The sequence below is a fragment of the Cucurbitaria berberidis genome (genome assembly GCF_010015615.1).
Source record: "Cucurbitaria berberidis CBS 394.84 unplaced genomic scaffold K460scaffold_4, whole genome shotgun sequence".
NCBI classification, from domain to species: domain Eukaryota; kingdom Fungi; phylum Ascomycota; class Dothideomycetes; order Pleosporales; family Cucurbitariaceae; genus Cucurbitaria; species Cucurbitaria berberidis.
Genome location: NW_024468938.1, coordinates 2,709,077 through 2,726,910, shown reverse-complemented (window position 1 = coordinate 2,726,910; position 17,834 = coordinate 2,709,077). Strand labels below are relative to the sequence as shown.

General features: G+C 46.6%; 7 protein-coding genes across 7 annotated transcripts; 6 read left to right on the top strand and 1 right to left on the bottom strand.

Moving 5' to 3' along the window:
• Positions 1-124: 124 nt before the first annotated feature.
• On the top strand, positions 125-1,023 carry K460DRAFT_368514 (uncharacterized protein). The gene is made up of 2 exons (XM_040933792.1): positions 125-332; positions 490-1,023. The coding sequence occupies exons 1-2, from the start codon at positions 185-187 to the stop codon at positions 654-656; spliced, it is 315 nt and encodes a 104-aa protein (XP_040786211.1). The 5' UTR covers positions 125-184; the 3' UTR covers positions 657-1,023.
• Positions 1,024-2,581: 1,558 nt separating this feature from the next.
• On the top strand, positions 2,582-3,795 carry K460DRAFT_368512 (uncharacterized protein). Its single transcript, XM_040933791.1, has 2 exons — positions 2,582-2,973; positions 3,095-3,795. Exons 1-2 carry the CDS (start codon positions 2,793-2,795, stop codon positions 3,580-3,582), a joined length of 669 nt encoding a protein of 222 aa, XP_040786210.1. The 5' UTR covers positions 2,582-2,792; the 3' UTR covers positions 3,583-3,795.
• A 1,004-nt stretch (positions 3,796-4,799) lies between these two features.
• K460DRAFT_368511 (RmlC-like cupin) lies at positions 4,800-5,589 on the bottom strand. Its single transcript, XM_040933790.1, has one exon. The coding sequence runs from the start codon at positions 5,475-5,477 to the stop codon at positions 4,995-4,997; it is 483 nt and encodes a 160-aa protein (XP_040786209.1). The 5' UTR covers positions 5,478-5,589; the 3' UTR covers positions 4,800-4,994.
• Positions 5,590-6,042: 453 nt separating this feature from the next.
• Positions 6,043-6,598, top strand: K460DRAFT_368510 (uncharacterized protein). The gene has a single exon (XM_040933789.1). The coding sequence runs from the start codon at positions 6,188-6,190 to the stop codon at positions 6,428-6,430; it is 243 nt and encodes an 80-aa protein (XP_040786208.1). The 5' UTR covers positions 6,043-6,187; the 3' UTR covers positions 6,431-6,598.
• A 522-nt stretch (positions 6,599-7,120) lies between these two features.
• Positions 7,121-8,995, top strand: K460DRAFT_316229 (uncharacterized protein). Its single transcript, XM_040930334.1, has 2 exons — positions 7,121-7,528; positions 7,584-8,995. Exons 1-2 carry the CDS (start codon positions 7,326-7,328, stop codon positions 8,686-8,688), a joined length of 1,308 nt encoding a protein of 435 aa, XP_040786207.1. The 5' UTR covers positions 7,121-7,325; the 3' UTR covers positions 8,689-8,995.
• A 1,689-nt stretch (positions 8,996-10,684) lies between these two features.
• Positions 10,685-12,121, top strand: K460DRAFT_357344 (uncharacterized protein; the record flags this gene model as incomplete). Its single annotated transcript, XM_040932025.1, has 2 exons — positions 10,685-10,696; positions 10,826-12,121. The coding sequence occupies 2 exons, from the start codon at positions 10,685-10,687 to the stop codon at positions 12,119-12,121; spliced, it is 1,308 nt and encodes a 435-aa protein (XP_040786206.1).
• A 1,566-nt stretch (positions 12,122-13,687) lies between these two features.
• Positions 13,688-13,929, top strand: K460DRAFT_261089 (uncharacterized protein; the record flags this gene model as incomplete). The annotated part of the gene is made up of 2 exons (XM_040927464.1): positions 13,688-13,801; positions 13,861-13,929. Coding segments are annotated over 2 exons (183 nt in total), but the record flags the coding sequence as incomplete, so codon positions are not given.
• Between the last annotated feature and the right edge of the window lie 3,905 nt (positions 13,930-17,834).

The window sequence follows — 17,834 nt, the reverse complement described above, 5'->3', positions numbered from 1 at the left end:
TTGGAAGCTGATCATAGCTACGTCATGCCTGACACCATAACGCAAACCCTAGACACCTCCGCTTTCTTTTAAAGCTCTCATCCGCTGCCCAGAATACATCATCTTCAAGACACTCATCACCAATCATCACCCCTTGAACAATCCCTCGTCAATTCCAACACACAAATCCCACACATCCATCACAATGTTCCGCCAACAACTCCTCCGCCAGGTTCGCCTCTTCAGCACCACCCCAATTGCGCGAAAGAGCCCAGTAGAGACCGTCAAGGACGCCGCCAAGGTTGTTGACAGGACCATCTCAGATGTTGCCGTAAAGGGCATTGAGAAGGGCGGTATGTAACAGCTTCTAGTCTTACTCCACGCTCTACCATTCCCTAGTCCTGCTGTTCTACGCTTGCTTGCAGCAAAGAACATGACGAACATGTTCCAGACTTAGGGTCCCCATACGTTGTGTGTTGTTGAACTAGTTTGGCTGATAATTCCAAACAGAGCAAGCCGCCGCCGCCGTTAAGGAAGCAGTCCCCGAGACCAAGGGACAGGCTAAGGGACAAGCCAACGAGGTTGCCGGACAGGCAAAGGGCAAGGCCAACGAGCTCGCTGGCGAGGCCAAGGGCAAGGCACATGAGCTCAAGGGCGAGGCCAATGCGAAGTTGTAAAGGCGTAATGATACAAAGCTTGGGTTCGAGGAGGATTTGGAATGAGCTTTACTCAAATCGAGTACTCGACCGAGGAGGGAAGAAATCATATTCGCATGCCGGATAAATGAATGTACCCTTACTGTTCGCTGTAATAAGTACGAGCTATAATGACGAGGATCTTGACTGTGGCTGAAGTGAGACGTGTCTGTTAATGGTAATGTACATGTAGCTGTAGAGGAAATCAGCTAAGCCGCACCTGGAGATAGGGATTTAGAGCGAGAAGGCCCATGTAGGGTCTATACAGCAGCTGGGCCGATATGACAGGCGAAGAGAAGAGAAGAGAAGGAGAAGGACATCTTCCGAGATGAGAATGTGCACCTTCCACGATACAACAACTGCTGTTGTCAATACCGCAGATGGTTTTCTCGACCACCCAGTAAGATCACGAAGCTGGGCCTGCCATCAGAAGATTGACGAGGACAGAAGCAACATGAAATCTCCCGAGAAAAGCATGTGCGTCTTCCACAATACAACTACTCTTCCCCATATCGACGTCTGAGCTCTGACGTCCTCGCTCTTACCAGGGCCGGATGCATCGCTTGAGAAGAACTTCCACAAGCCCAGCCCAGCCAGACAAGAACGATGATGCCTACGACGATTGTTGGTGGTGTTGATCCAGCCATCAGTAAATTCCTCTCGCCTTGACTGGCGATGATGTAACTCACATTATTAAGAAGGGAATCAGCTTCCCTTTCTCTTGACAAGCTCCAGGTAGTAGACGTCCGCCTCTCGTCTGCAGCATGCACGTTCTACACTCTTCTCCAACTCGTGTCACCGACCATGTACACACGTTTCCGCGATGAGCCCAACATCCTCGTCGTCCTAGAGCACAGCGAAGACGCCCAGGTCCACGCCTCGTCATGGCAATGCGAGTACATCCCGCGTGAGCAGCTAATACGGTGGTGGGAGGAGGATTTGGCTGTTTATGTTCTTCGTTCTGCTGCGGACCTCGCTACACTGGTGGGTAACGTACGGTCGGGCGGGTGCGCCCTCTTCACTCGGCACTGTCTCAATCGCCAGAGCAGTACATCCGGATGACATTGAATCTACCCCTCCCGCCTGGCAGGTGCCATCTGTCAGCCTTCTCCCGCACTTACGCGTGGGCTTCAAGCCACCGACGACTACCACCTCTACCGCGGCGTGTCTTATTCCGGCAGCTTTCTGCCTGCATGACACAGATAGATTCGTACCGATCAATACTGAGTAAGAAATAGTACGGAGATGTTTGTGATTACGTTTTTGATAAGGTTCGATACCACGATTGACGACCAGTCTCGAATACAGCCTATCCTGGTGGAAGATTCAATGTAATCACAAACATCTCCGCACTCAAAGGACTTTCACAGAACCAGCGATAGCTCAACTAGGGCGTGGGCGCTTTGGAAATCCTTTTAAGAAGTGTATGTAAAGTAGCGACGCAACAACAATAGCCTGATAGCAAGAACTGCAAACACGGGTCGAATCAAGAGGTCGCCATACGTAGAGTTTCTTCAGAATAATGTGTACGATCAGTAACGAGTTGACACCTAAAAGTCGTTTTACTTCATACAGGTTGAAAGTTCTTTCTTGAAAGCGCTTATGGGGCCGTGGATTCGAGAGGACTCAAGGGCAAGCTAACTGAGTGGAAGATATAAGTTCCTGCCTGCTTTGGATTAGCATGCTCATACTGTTATTTACAGATCCCAATATTTACACAGCACGTCTGCAATCTTAGACACGTAGGGGCAAATGGTGTTGTGTTTGCGTGAAATGAGAGCTTGACAGGGTGTGTATTACATGGTAGCACAGGAGTATATGCCCCACCTTCCTTTTCTGAGGATAAGGGCGGGGCACCTCCCAGATGACAACCATGCCGTGCTCGTTATACAAATGCTTACAACACACAACATCTGACCTAGGCATATGCAACGGCCAAAGACTTCGGATCCGAACTATTGCGTATATATGCAGAACAACCCTATCAACAATCTTCATATCGATCAACCCATCATTCACACAATTGCTTCTTCGACAGCCTCGTCTGTTTGAACACTTCATCTTCTAGAACAAGATTCAATCGTCCTAAGTACCTCATCTTTCGCTCTACCATCCACAATGACAGATCAGGCTACTGAAATCGTATACCTTACCCTTAAAGCTGGTTTGGACTTAGAATCGGGCGAGGCGAAACGCGCGTGGGACTCGACGCTAGTCACCATAGCGAAGCAATCGGGGTTAAAGACATTGTTCTGGGGACGCCAGATTGAGAACAAGGATGTTTTGCAGCTGGTTGTTGGTGCGTGTTGTAATCTATACGGCCTTTTGCGTATTTGTGTGATTGCGGTGTAGTGCACCAAGTGCCTCTTAAATTCATATTCGGGAATTAAACAGTAGACTACCCGCTAACACCCTGGCAGACTGGGAATCCGTCGACGCCCACAAGGTCTTCATTGCCTCGCAAGAATACCAACCTTTCCTGGAGACACTAGACAAGCACCTTCTAGCCGGCCCACCCACGCTCTTCCACGCAAGGCTCCCAACAGACACATTGTCAGCAAACCCTCTGAGCGCGCCCGTCACAGAGTGCATAAGCGCGTACTTCGATCCTGCGCAATCTGAGGCCGAGTACAACGCGAGCTTCGCTACATTCCTCTCTGAGATTGCGAACATTCCTAATGTTGAGGCTAAAGGATTGGTGGGTGGGTGGTCAGTTGAGACCCATCAGCATGAGAGCCTTGGTGAGGGCGTAGAGGGCAAGTTGTTCGCAGCGTTTGTGGGGTGGCCGACAGTCGAAGCGCATATGGCGTTTAGGGAGACGGAGGAATTTGGCAAGATTAGAGGGTATTTGAGGACTGGAGTGAAAGGCATCAAGGTGTGGCATGTTGCGTTTACGCAGTACAAGTAAGAAGAACGATAACTGCAACGGATGAAAGGTGAGACGGGAGTGCAGCAGAAACAAAAGCCAAAGACCAACTACTAGGATATAACTTGTAGACCGCACATGAGTAAAAACAAATCAAGGACCACTTGTAAATCAATTAACTTGATGCAGGCACTTCATCTATTGCGTTGATGAGTGGACAAGTAAAAAGATGTAACAAGGAACAAAAAATGGCAAAAACAAAGTTTCGAACCCACGCATGGGTGATGTTTTTTCCAAAGATTGAGTAAGTGCAGTGTTGTGCGGGACTCGCGGTCACTTCTGGTAAAAGGCAAGAAATGAGTTCGTACAAATCCTCGCACTGCACAATGGACATTTGGAAATGTTAATTATATATACACATCGGAAAAGCGGCCTAATAGGTTGAGGGACGGAAACGGGGTGCTGGCGTGTGCGTTGCGCTAACCGAGTGCACGGTCTGCGATAATCTTTGCTGGCTGGCTTTGCGTACGCGGCGGAAGCGACCGCTGTTTGAAAGACTGGGCGGTCGGGTCTTTGGTGGTGCTTGAATCATAAACCTCGCTCGGCAACGAAACATGACACTGGTAGCACAACTTCTCTCACTGTTACTGACGGGTACGACGGCCATTGAGAGGTTTAAACACGATGATGGACAAGGTGAGAAGGATTGTTGCCCCGCACTCAACGCGGGCCAGATTTGACTGTGCGGGACACGTGCCCCGCTTCTGCTGTCCCGTCTTCGTTACACGCCTCCTGCAGCTCACATTCACAGTACCACACCACGATTTTTTACGGATACAATTATTTTGGCGCGACAACATGGGTATGTGTAGGCTATTAGCCGCTCCTGCATTGCTGGGCATAGCCCTTCAAATCCACGGCGTGAGAGTTTGGTTTGCTATCTGAAAACATTTTGTTCCTCACCTATCAGTTTCGATCTGCGTCTCTTCGAGAATCTCGATACATCATGTAGTTTTTACCCAAGGGAAGAGTCGGAGCTGTATACTTGTCAAGTTCTCCCCTAATTACTGCTATCTATTTCCGCTTTCGTATAGTCACACCTCCTACGGCGCCTGATGCAATTGCGCCACGTGCCGCTCCCGATGCATTCGCTCGGGTCGAGCTATGATGCGGTGTCATGGACACTGTCGTGGATGTTAAAGGCTGTACAAAGTAGCACCGGTCTACTAAATGTGCCTATACATACTATCCACAAGTATGGCACCCAAGACCACAGCGATATCCATTACTTGCAACTGTCAATTATCTCGACTATGCTATCGACTTCCACACCATCAAACATCTCATCATGTACGCACATCAACTCTCTCTCCCTCTCTCTCTCTCTCTCTGTCTCTCTCTGTCTCTCTCTCTTCAAAACCTGCACTTTCATCTTTGTTTCCTTGACACACGCTCTACAGCCTAGCGATCACCCCACCACCGCCTCCATCACCACTAAATCGATACACCACCTCCCCAAAACCCCTAGCAGCAAAAACATACAACCAACACAACTCCTCATCTCCCACATTCCTAATCCCATGTTCCGCATCCCCGGGTATAAACACCACACTCCCTTTCTTCACCTCATGATCTACCCCATCGATCGCAACTACGCCAATCCCAGCGGTGACATGGTAGATCTCCGCGTGCGTATGGCGATGAAGTTTCAAGTGCCCAGGCCTTTGTGGCGTAGTAGATGGGCAACTCGCCTTGCTGCCTGAGGGGCACGTTGCGATTCCAACGGTGAAAGTATCTGACGGAGTTGTAGACGAGGAGATGAGCGTTTTCCACGATACATTTCCGCCTATCGAGGGGTCTGGGAATGTTTCCGACGGCGCGGTGGCGATTTGGGGAGCGTGGAGGATGACGGGTTGGATGGATGCTGTAGCACTCATGGAGAAGATGTCGTGTACAGATAAATGTGAGGGTGTAGACTACTGGGGACGAGGTTGGGTGCACGACAGTGCGGGATAGTGGAAGAGAATGTCAAGTTCTGCATAGTTATGCCTGCATCTACGTTATGCTACGTCGTGTTGAGATCACGAATGCATGTATGTGGGGTTGAGGGGTAGCTTGGGGAGAGGTCAGGATTTGATTTCCGGAAATCAACTAGCGTCGTGTAGAGAGTGAGGCTGGGGTAGCAGTCATTGTTCGACTAATGGTCATTTTTAACTTCGATTCGAGAATGCATGTCAAATTATCGGTACCATATAGCGTGTTGTACGTTTGCACACAGAAGTCTTGCGAGTATCCTTGCAAGGGTATTGCTAGGCTACTGTCATGTGGGTAGTGTATTGAACTGTTTCACGCTATTCAGCATGTCGAAATCCGCCTTACAGCTGTTGTGTCACAATCAGAGCATATGCCAAAGTCCGATTGAAACACACCGAATTGACCTCCCGGTTGTGCATCTAGTTTGTGTTAGGCATCTGTGATCGGTGGATCCATGTTACGAAAAGTACCCGATGTTATTGCCTATATACAAATGCTCTCTCGACTTCACAGTCCTTCTAGAGGCAAACTAGTTTACGCTAGCGCAGGAGTTGAACTTCCCATCCGTCTTGCATATGTCCATTCCGATGCCCTTCTCTAGTAGGAACCATTGATGAAACCGTTAGATCGGTCTGCTTCGAAACAGTCACCAAAATCCGCCATCTACACTACTTCTAATATTCCGCCAGTTGGCACGACAGTTGGTCAATATCGTCCCGAAACTTTAGCAGTAGACATTGATAACCTTGGAACTAAAGTACCCAGATTTCCCAGAATAAGATATGTGCGAATAAGCACCATATGTTCGAAACAGTCAGTTTTATCCCTATATGCTCCAATGTCTACGTCACGATAGTGGGTCTTGACATCGCTTCGGATAGCTATGCCACGTATGTATAAAACTCGGTAACAGCAGACATACATTTGCCACACACACACCTAGAGCGACAAAAGCCATCCGCCTATACGTAATTATACGTATTCGTATCAAGGTAACACACGTTTCGTACTGGCATGGTAATCGTTGAATGCGGAGAGAGAGCGGTGTGGACGGAAGAAAAGTGCAGGGAGGATGACGAACTAGCGCACGGCCGCTATCCATGAATTAATGCGGGGACTTGCCACGCGATGCAGCCACCGGGTTTCAACGTTTTGGAAGCTGACACTGCTAAATTAAGGCCTCGGCAGGTCAAATCTAATCTCTGGTGACGACCCTGCATTGCATTGTGATAAAGCCTGGGATGTGTCCTGTTGCGACAGCTTTGTGTGTGAAGTCAGGTCAATGTGTCGCATCGCATCGCATCGCATGGATGAATGAATGAAAGGTGTCATCCTTCCTTTCATAGTATCAAGCAGTGTCCCTTGGGTCCTTCACTGAATGATTGAATGAATCGCACGGCCCATAGACAGGGCTAGGGAAGCCCGGCAAAGCTGACGTTTCGGATTGCGGCCTCGTGGTTCTGTGGCTTGATCAACCCCCGATCCATGCTTGGTCTTGGTCCCCTGTTTACCGAATCCCTGAGCTGGTCTTTACACCTCATCATGCGCCTTGTCGTTCGATTCAACTTTCCACACACTCCTCCCATCTCCAATCTCTGTGCGACTTAGGACCAACAACAATGCTGCGGACGGTTCTGCGACAATGAAGGACCTGGTGATTAAAGTTACGCAACGAAAACGCGCGCTGAGCGCTGCATCTCCGCCAAGTTGAGAGCCGGTGAGGATCGGCACCGCGCACGAGCATCGTCATCATGCCCATGGAGAGTTTTCGGCGAGGCAAGTCGACCCCGGAGCGTGCGAGGAACGGGTTTGCGCTTTCTCCGGCAGATAAAGCGATTTCGAAAAAAAGACCGAGTCTAGGGAAGGCAGCTGGTCGCTTCCAGAGCAGGTTGCTTGCGTCGCTGAGGGTTGGGAGACGAAGTGCAGGCGAGCAGCTTGCCCCGAGTTTGTCAAGGTACTATATTCTGCCATTTCAGCCTTGCAACACATGCTAATCAAACACTGCGTAGTCCCTTTCTGGAAGCGCTGTTCCGCCTGCCAAATGAGCTTCACATTCATATCCTCCGTGAGCTGTGTGTGGCTGATGTGCTCGCTCTAAGAAGGACATGCCGCAGCTTGAACGAACTCATCACAAACAATGCGCCTGCACTTGTGCGTTACTGGGTGCAGCATCGCATGGGTAATCTCCATCTGCGCCTGTATCCCGCTCCAAGGCCTAATGCAGCGGACTTTCCCTTCCTCCTTGCCATGAGGCGGCGACACATCGCCTCTATCAGGTTAACCCGGCAGCTAGCCGACATCCTGGTGGGTGATGCACTGGATCAGACGTGCCCGCGGCAGAGACAGCTGTGGACATCTGCGTACGAGAGAATGATGCCGTTGGTTTTCGGGGTTGGATATTTCCTAGATGAGCATCGACGGTTGCTCCTGGACCGAGACCTTGGACGGATACGGCCGCGTTCGCACATTGGGTACCTCATTTGTACCACGGCTGGTATCACGAACCAGGAGAGAAAGATTATGAAAAAACTGGATCCTCCACTACGGTTACAGTACTTTTACATGTACTGCTTCATCGTGCAAATACTAAGACGGAAGCTGCGGCCTTCAAGTCACACGGGGACAGTGGAAAAGCTGCTGCGAGGGTGGTCTAGTCAGCCTCCTTGCGCAGAAGACATTGCGTTCTTCCTGATTCTTGGAGGCATTGGCCAGATTGCCAAGCTGCTCGCGTGCCCAACTTACGCGGAGCGTCGAAGATACCTCCATGCGTATAGAACACACCTTTCGCCACATACTAGCAGATGCTGGAGACGACACTGGAGGGATATTGGTGTCGTCTCGCCTGCGTTGTTGGACGACATTCCGTGCGCACGTATTGGTGTCACGCAGCTCGACCAGATCTGGGAGCCGCTGATAGCGCAGATGATGGGGCCTCGAAGAAGGGAGTTCACCGAGCAGGAGCGGCTCCGCTATGAGGAGCTCAAGATTTCGAACAAGTTTATCAACGAAGTCATGGGTTATGATATTCTGCGCGGCCGAACCGCCGATGCTAGCGACGCTGACGACGACGCGGAGGAGGATGAGCGTATGCAGGTCAGAACTACACCAATGTAATGATAATCGGCTACTCTGTGACAGGCAGCCTTCACAACGGATACTAATCACATGCGTTATTGTGAGCCTGTTGACTGATCAAGATTTTTCATGTTATGGGTCGTTGAGACGGGTAACGACTAGTTTGGATTTAGTTTCTCTTTTCGAGGCATTGAACTCTTCCATATTACGTACTGGCTCGGTCGCGTAGCGCGCTACCTTTGTTAGTACACAGATCGTGGAAGCCGACGGGAACTACTGGTCCTGTATCCACATGCATACGACCAGTTTCCGTTCGTATTTAGCAGAATCGTTATATTAGCGGAGCAATATATTGCCCGTGACCTTGACAGAAGCGGTTTAAGAAAACCCACTACGTTCTGGATTCTGAGCTCAAACCTCGGGCTTGCTGCTGCTGCTGCTAATTCTTCATCCATATGCATCATCCATATGCACTGAGCCTGATGAGCTGGCTCAGTGCTCGATTGGTGGATCTGTAGATTGCTGGCCCTCGCGTTCCCCAGATCGTCGGCATTTTTTTCGTCCAGTCTCCCGGTAAGTGGCGAACAGGCGTACGGCGTCGAAGAAGGAGGAACGTTGAGAGAAGTTTTATAGACCCTGCAGTAGTTACCGTGGATAGCGGAGCAACGCGGCCGAGTTGATGGGGTCGTCGTGGCCGCTTTGCGTCGTGGCTATGAGGGCCCGTTTGAGTGAGTTCTCGAACGGTGGTGGTGGGTGGCTTTGCAACGAGTCAGGCCTAGTAGCTTCGAATGCTCCACTTGATACCTACATGTGACGGTTTCCAGAAGCAGCGCACGGGCAACGTTAGGGCCAATGGGTTTCTCCGAGTGAGGCTGGGGTCAGTCAAAAGAGTGAGCGGCTATTACTCAGGGCGTTGCGATCCACTTGATTCATGCCACTATTGCATAGCAGGATGGACGCTTGCGAAGGGGTGCAGCCAGCTGCAGAGGGGAAGAAAGCGTCTTTGCGGTGGCATGATAGATGACAGAGAAGGGTGAATGGAGGAGCCCAGTTGCTTGCAATGGGTGGCATTCTGTTTGCGAGTAGGAAGTTCGATTCCGCAACGGAAGAGGCATGACGTGCAACCGTGGATCAGGGGACGAGAGGCTGTGATTGAGCGATGGGCTCCAAGATAGGCCCGCGGATGTAGATCTACGTGCTAAAGAGGGTGTAGTGCATTCTTACATGTCGTGGTCGTGTGCTTGCAGGTTGCGTCTGTCGTCTCCCTTGGGCGAGGTGGCACAGGAGTCGTCTGTCCGTCGTGTAAGGGCTGGCTCGTCACATCGTCGCGGATGCATTCGCGACGACGTGCGTAGCCGCAAGTCGCACAGAGTCTGCATCTCGTCGTTCCTCTTCCACATGTCAACTGTCTGTGGCCTGCGGTGTCACAGCGGAAGCCCTGGCCAATGGCGCGCCGCTGATACTGACCGCAAGACGAAGGCCGTGTAACCCCTGGTCACTCTTACAGTAGCGTCGCCTCGCTGCGCTGCCCATGATGCTCCGCGCAACGCCCCCCCCGTAATTATGGCTCCCAGATCCATCACGGATACCCAGTCCTGCCGCTCCCTCGGCGTGCTGCTTCTGCTTCTGCCTCTGCTTCTGCCCTCTCTAGTTGCCATGCCGTAAGCCAGATCAGAAAAGCCATATAATCCGCTCTTGGAGCCCCCGGCCCACCGTTTGCGGCCAACAACCACCAAGATTGCCCATCCATCCGCGTGCCACACCCTCCACCGCCTCTCCTCCACCACCACGCGACTTCGCTGCCCCCCTCTCTTCTGAGACCTGTGGAGCGGTGCCTGGCGATTATCTGCGCATTCACCACTCACAGCTACACCTGCACCACACCATAGCACTCCGGGCGCGACCGCAGCACGGCAACTACTCCCCTCTGAGCGAGCAGGGGCTATCGATTGTCAGCTGAGCCACGGATAACCACCCTCCACTACACACCTGAACCCAAGACCATGAGGCCTTAGGGATAAGACAGACGAGGAAAATGGACTTCACGGTAAGTTACCGCGCGCCTATCTCTCTCTCTACACAGTAGTCAAGCCCCGGGGACACCTTCCTCCCCACGTCATGCGCCCTGTCTGCACGTAGGATGGCGGAGAATACCTTAGCTAACTATGGTGGCTAGATCTCGCTGGCACACTTCTGCGAGGTCCACGGTCCTACGTCTATCATCTGCACCCAAGCCTCGACCTCGCCCTGCGGTTCCTGCAACCCATGCGTTACGCCACCTTCCGAAGAGCCGCATTCGGCTTTCTCTTACAACGGCCTGTATGACCAGCCTACTCCGCTGAAGCTGGGCGGGCGGCTACCCCAGCTCACCTCGCCATTCGAGACTCCGCCTACTAGCCCACGCTCGCCTACACACAACCCATACTTCCCTAGTTTTCCATCCTCTACTGCTAGCAGCTTTGGTGGAAGGAGACCCAGCAGCAGCACCTTTGACGCTGACCCTGACGTATGCGAGAACTGCCAAATGGAAGTCCCCAAAAAGTATAGGGACAAGCTGCCCACTGGTGCTCCTGGGAGCCCCTCCAAGGACGGACGTGGCAGGAACGGCAGTCCTGTGCTACGAAGTTCCCAGAATTACCCAGTGCGCCGGCCTGTCTCCCGTGGCGATGCCAGCAGTACAGACTCGTCCGATGTCTCGGACACGGAGCAGTCCACCTCATTCGAGAGCCGCCACTCAGGTGCATACCCAGACTCAATCCCTGCTTCACCAATGCTCGTTTCGAGAGGCATGCATACCCACACACTGAACTACATCTCCACCAGTCAGCCACAGTCACCTACCACATACTCCCTCCTGCGACGCACATGCATTCGCACTCTATCAACAGAGGTCCTTCCCTTGAGTAAACCATCTGGGCCCATTATGTTCGGAGATTCGGTCGCCGGATACACCATTGCCTACGTTTTCCGTCTCCAAGATCCTCGGTCCCGCGGAGCGAAACGCACATATGCACTCATCGCAATGGCTGGTCGTGACTGCCGAAGAGCCACCAAGGCCATGGTAAAGATCACCGAAGTGTTCGAAAGCATCGCCAATCGCATCGTGGCACTCGCTGAGAGGGTTCTGGAACGGGAGAGTGCCGCGTCGCAAAGCGTATCCCGGCCCATGACTGCAAGTGACAGCACCCCTCCTGCTCTTGGAACCTCAGCGTCCTCAATGCCGCCAACGTTCATGTCCCCACAGAAAGGGCGATATTTCTCCTCCACGTCTAGCTCGCCCACCCGCAGTATCACGCCAGTATCATCCTTCTTGTCAGCCAAGAAGCTCGATCCTGACGGGTTCCCTCGTGTGTCCCGCGATGTGATGAAAGCCAAGAGCTTAGCCGAAATCGTTGGTCAAGAGAACTTCTTCGTCGAGCTGCACACCCTCTTCTGCGGTCTCCTGCACTCCCTCATCAAACAGTATGGATGATCGGCCGCTTCATCCGCTGTCTCGCCTATCCAACACTTTCCAGTTCTTCTCTTGTATTTGTTATCTCATCATCGTTGTTCTTGCTATGCGTTTTAGCGTTTTCAATCTTGCGTTTACAGTGCGTTTGAGCACTGGTGTCTAGGTGGGTTCCTTCTCTTTACAAGATTCTTTCCTGGACTTGCTCCAGTAGCGCTCGCTTGTTGCAACTCGATGCTGCGTGGTTGTAATAGGCGTAGCCTTATACCCGTTCTGAGATACCCTTTATTCTGTTGGTATTGAGTCGTACACATAGATTGGTGGATTCGAGTCTGATTGTTGGCGTTTGACATGGATATTTCAACATTGAGAAGAAGTAACGACGTTGACGGCCGGTTGCGACGATATATATCGGAAGGTAGTGGGGGGGTGACGGCTACGATGGATGACGAGATTGCATTCTGGCTGGTCAGTATCCTCGAATATGTACGATGTTAAGTCCAGTTTCAAAATTCCTCTTGTGTGATACTGCGTGCTTAGTGAGGTGCTCATGTTGGTGTCACTCCCCGTCGTCAGTACCATGGACGTGACCGAGTATAAGGTAGGAGTAGAGTCGGAAAGTAAAGTAAGAACATGAGCTGAAGGCTGAGTCTGAGTCTGACTCCTGAGTCTTGAGACATTCAATAGAAAATTTTGCACACGCAAGGCAGCTGCGTTTTCCTAAAGCAGACGACGCAGAGGAGGCAGAACGTGGTGTGTGCTGCTAGCGTGGGATGACACGTGCAAGGCTGTGAGCTGTTCTAGGGTTGTGCATTTATTCTACTCCACTTAAGAGTCTAATTAGCAAATAATGAACGCAGTATGACTGTTGTTTCTATGCATATGTATGGATGGTGCCTGGCGAACGTGGTGTCCATGTGAAGGTACATTTCGGTTGTAGGTGGTACCTGAATCACTTTCGCGTTAGGAGACCCTCCACACGGCCAGCATGACCAAGATGCAGAGCCCTCAATTCGGTCCTCATCTCAACGATCACAGTCTAGGCTCCGTAGTCATTCATTCATCCGGGCTGCGTCATGCCATGTCTTTGGCAGGCTTATCGATAGTGTGACGTCACAGCAGAAAGGAAGCCTCATAGGCTCAACTCAAGCTTTACTGGCCGTTATATCCGCATGGTTCGCGCCGTTGAAGTCAAAAAGCCAAGTTTCTGCCACGCTTGACGATCGTTCCAACATGTTGACATGGTTTGACCCACCCTTAGCTCCATGAGCAAATAAGGCACCATAGACCCTAGCGGATGTGATGCAATCGAGACGACGCTCGTAATGACCCTTGCAACGAGGGGTAACCAGCGGCAATGCAAGAACAAGTACATATAAAAGAGAGCTCGAGTCTTGCTCACACATCACTCTACCATCACCATCCTACATCCCCAACGTACCTTCTCAACCGAACTCGTAAGACCTTTCCGTCTCCAGATCTCTCACGAATATCCGCTTACATTGCCTTGTTAGACTGAACAACCATCTCCCTACTTTCCAGCTTACTCCCAACTCTACAGCCAAGATGAGCGGCAATGCACAAACGTCTGGCAACGCCCAAAACGAAGACTACCTTGACAAGGGCCTCGATACCGCGGAGAAGAAGTTCGGAGGCGCTCAGGGCCAGAATACAGAGAAGAATCGCGGGGTTAATGAGAAGATTGTACGTTGCATCACTACCCTACACATCTTTAGAGACTGTTACTTACCACCCTGTGATAGACCGATAGCGCGCGCGGAGCGTTCGAAAAAGCAACCGGCAAGAATGTCCCAGACAAGGTCTCCAACTAGTCACGGCATGAAGGATCGTCTGCACACCTTGAATAAGAAATGGCAACGGTGTCGGCCGTATGTTGAACGCATCAATGGGACCATTGTCCCGCTGAAGCCTCAAGGGCTCGAGAACAAGTGGCTTGGGCAGCAGAGGGTCGATACCAAAGTGTCAAGTCGTAAGAAGACCTATTCAAGAGGATGAATCGTATATATACCCGTAACGAAATCATTATGATGAGATTGTAACTTGCCCATATTGTGACGCGTCGGCTAAAACTTCCGTTTCCATCTCACCGGCTAACCGGCAGCACGTCATCACAATGCTCACAAACAGCATTCAAACATCCACCAGAGTAAATCTACGTAGCAAGGTTCGGACAAACTCAGTCGACTAATATCTGGAGTACGTCTTGCCTTCCATCCAGGACCCACATATTCTGCTATTCCCCGTTAAACCCCACCAAGCGTCCACCCGGCCGAAAGCCAAGTCCCCCTAGCCACAGACGATCTAGATCAAAAGATCCCCACGCTGATGTCTGGAAGCGGCCTAGAAAGTGTGAATGATGATAAAGAAAGGTGGACCATATTCAGAGGGGTCATTTCTAATATTTAGAAGACTAACTAATCCTAATAGAGTAACGTCAGAGCCCGGGGATACAACAGCTTTAGGCTAATAAGAGCCTACAGATCCTGCAGAGCGCACAGACAGGAATATTAAAACTTAAGATAAACTAGTTTTTTATTGCATAATTACCTGCTTAAATTAATAGTATAATGTATATTTTTTTATTTTAACTTTAGCATTTTTATTAGCTTTACAAAACTTAATGCTAACCTTGCTAAAGTTAGCCTAAAGTTGCCCTTTACTAAATATAATCTACTTTTTGCACTAGCTGCAAAACTAACAGCAAATTATTACAGTATATTATAATACTAAGAATTACTAAATAAAGTGCGCTAAGTTAATTGCGCGTATTTTTATAGTTGTAATATAACTTATTATAGTTACGCAGCTAGTATAGCAGGTTTAACGCATTATTATTGTTGCTATTTTACTAAGCTATAACTTTTTCTATTAACTCCTGCATATGCGCGTAAAACTCCTACTTTTTAATATATAAAAACTATTAATTATAATACTTAAGGGCTCCCTAAAGGCCTAGCTTTAAAGCAATAATATTTTCTTAACTTAATATAACTTAAATAACGATTCTGCAATTTTTAATCCTGCTATATTATACTTAGAAAGCTTTAAAAGTAATAATTATTACTAAGTAGTAAAAAGTTTAAACTTATTTTTCTATAATAAGTTTTATAAATTTACAGCTTCTATTTTATACGCATAAAAAGGACGCGTAACTTAATCTAGACTTTTTTTAAAAGTTACTTAAGTTAGCCTGCAGTATGCATATAGTTAAAAATATACTAATACTTTTTATAGTAAAAGTATTAGTAAGCAAAATATAAGCATAAAAATAAAGGCATATAAATAGAAAGCTACTTTATATTAACTATATTAGGGTAAAAATAATACCTTTATATAGGGGCTTAAAGTTTTAAACTCTACCTATAACTATATTAGATTTTTATAGTATAGCCTTTTATAGTTCTAGCAAGCTAGTTAAAATAAAGCAGGAAACTATATAATTAAAAATAAAGTATAATTAAGTGCTATACTAGGCTTTATTTACTTGCAGTTAGAAGAGGGGCGCTTTTTTATATTTTTTTAAGACGTTAAAAACTGTATAGTAAAGTGCTAATTAAGAAAGTTAAAAAGCTGCTTAAAGATTAAAGCTCTATAAAATAAGCTTTAATAGGATTTTTATAAAAATAAGCCTTACTTTTATTTTTTAATTAAAGTAAATAACGCATTCTTTAAATACTTTATTAGGTTTACCTAGGATTCTTCTAGCTGCTTTGTTTTACTATTCTAAGCCTACTTATATTTTATAAACATATTACAAAAATATCTAGATGTTTTTATAATAGACTATATATATAAAACAAACTGTTTTAATATACTTTTCTTCTATATTATAAGGATCTTAAGTATAAATTAAACTTTTAATATAGCTTTTGCGCTTTTCTTAAATAAACAAAAAAGAGCTTATAATAATACTATAACTGCCCTAAGGGATTTTTTAAACCTTATTAGGCGTACTATAAAAATTTTTATTACTAATAATAAAAAGGCCTTAAAGCGCTGCCTACATAGGACTTTTAAAAACATTTTTATTAAGGGCTGTTTATAGCACTTTAATACTAACTTTAAAGTTAAGATTAATAAGATTTAGGCTAACAATAGGGCCCCCTATAGGCAGGAGGAGGAGTTTAAAAATATTAAAGAAAAGTTTTTATACTACTTTTATAGTATAGTAGACGCTTAGAGTAAGGAGCAGTTTAATACTTTATATATATTTCTTTAGGAGTATTTTAACTACGCGCTAACCTTTTTAGACTATATAAAAGGTTATATAATATTTTTAAAATATAAATAGGCAGAGTATATATGCTAGTATATGCCTAGTTTTAGCTAGCAAATAATATTTCTGCTTAAAGCTTTATATAGGAGGGTTAAACAAGCTTTCTTTAATTAAACTAGGCACTTTTTAGATATAATAAAGGACTTTTATAAGCACATTTAGGCCTTTAGAAATACTTATTAGGTTGCTATAGATATAGAAGAGGTTTAGGTATTTAATAATATAAATATCTTAGGCTTTTAAAAGCTTTATACTTATATTACTTTGCTTAAATTAGTTTTCTTTATAAACTAGTTTAGGCTTGCGAAGGACTTATCCTATAATCTTAAAAATTATTTAAGGGCTTTTACTATAATATATAATTTTTTTTATAAGCACTAGCTTAGTATATAGCTCTAAAAAGACCTAAACTTCACCCTTAAGCCTATATAGGTAGGTTAATATTAGTACTTCTACCCCTTTTGCGCTGTAAATAATTTGCGCTGCTATAAGTTTTTTACTAAAAACTTAGTTAAATTAAAACTTAAGGGTTGTCCTAAGGGTGCAAAAAGTAAAGGCAGGGTTGCTAAAGATAATTTAGAGGCTGTTTTTATGCTAAAGAAATATAATTTAATTTATTTAAAATATATGCAGGCGTTTTAAATATTCTAATTTTTATTATTAAGGACTTTAAGGGCTTAATTCTAGTCTTAATAAGCACCTAGCAATACTTTTAAAGATTAGTTAAAAGTTTTTAAGCAGTAATTTATATAGTTTTAATAAAAAGTTTGCCTTGCCCCTTTATTTCTAGTTAAAGAAAAAAAGGTTTTAGCTGTTTAGGAACTTTAAATGCTACTTAAAAAACCTAGAGTACTTTAAAGTTTACTCTTTTCCTTAGTATATATTTTTAAAAAGCTATAGCATTTTTCTAGTGCGCAGTAAACAAGTTTCCAGGCAGTTAGAATAGTAGTAAGGAAGTTAGTATATATATACGTTAACCTCCTTTTTTTCTTCTAGCTTTTTTAGCCTTGTTTAGGTAGTTTAGGCTAATTAAAGGCTTTAAAAGAAGCTATTTCTAGCTGCTCTAAAGTCCCTGTATACGCAGCTATATACTATTATTTTCTATTTTTATTATAGGGGGCTAGCTAGTTAGGGGTTTAGGCTTAACTTTAATAAAAACTTACTTAAATAAAGTTATATTTTTATTATAGTATACTGTACAACTTCTTTAATGTAGGAGAAGGTATATATATATACTCTAAGCTAGTCTGCATGCAGAAGAATATATTTTTTTAAAGTATTATTAAAAATTAGAGTGCAAAGGTGTTAGCAATATTATTATTAATATTATAGGTTTAATATAAGCAGCACTGTAACTCTATAACTATGTAATAGAATAATTTTAGAAAACTTTATAGTACTATTACGTATACTATAAAAACGTACCTGCAGTTTAGAATA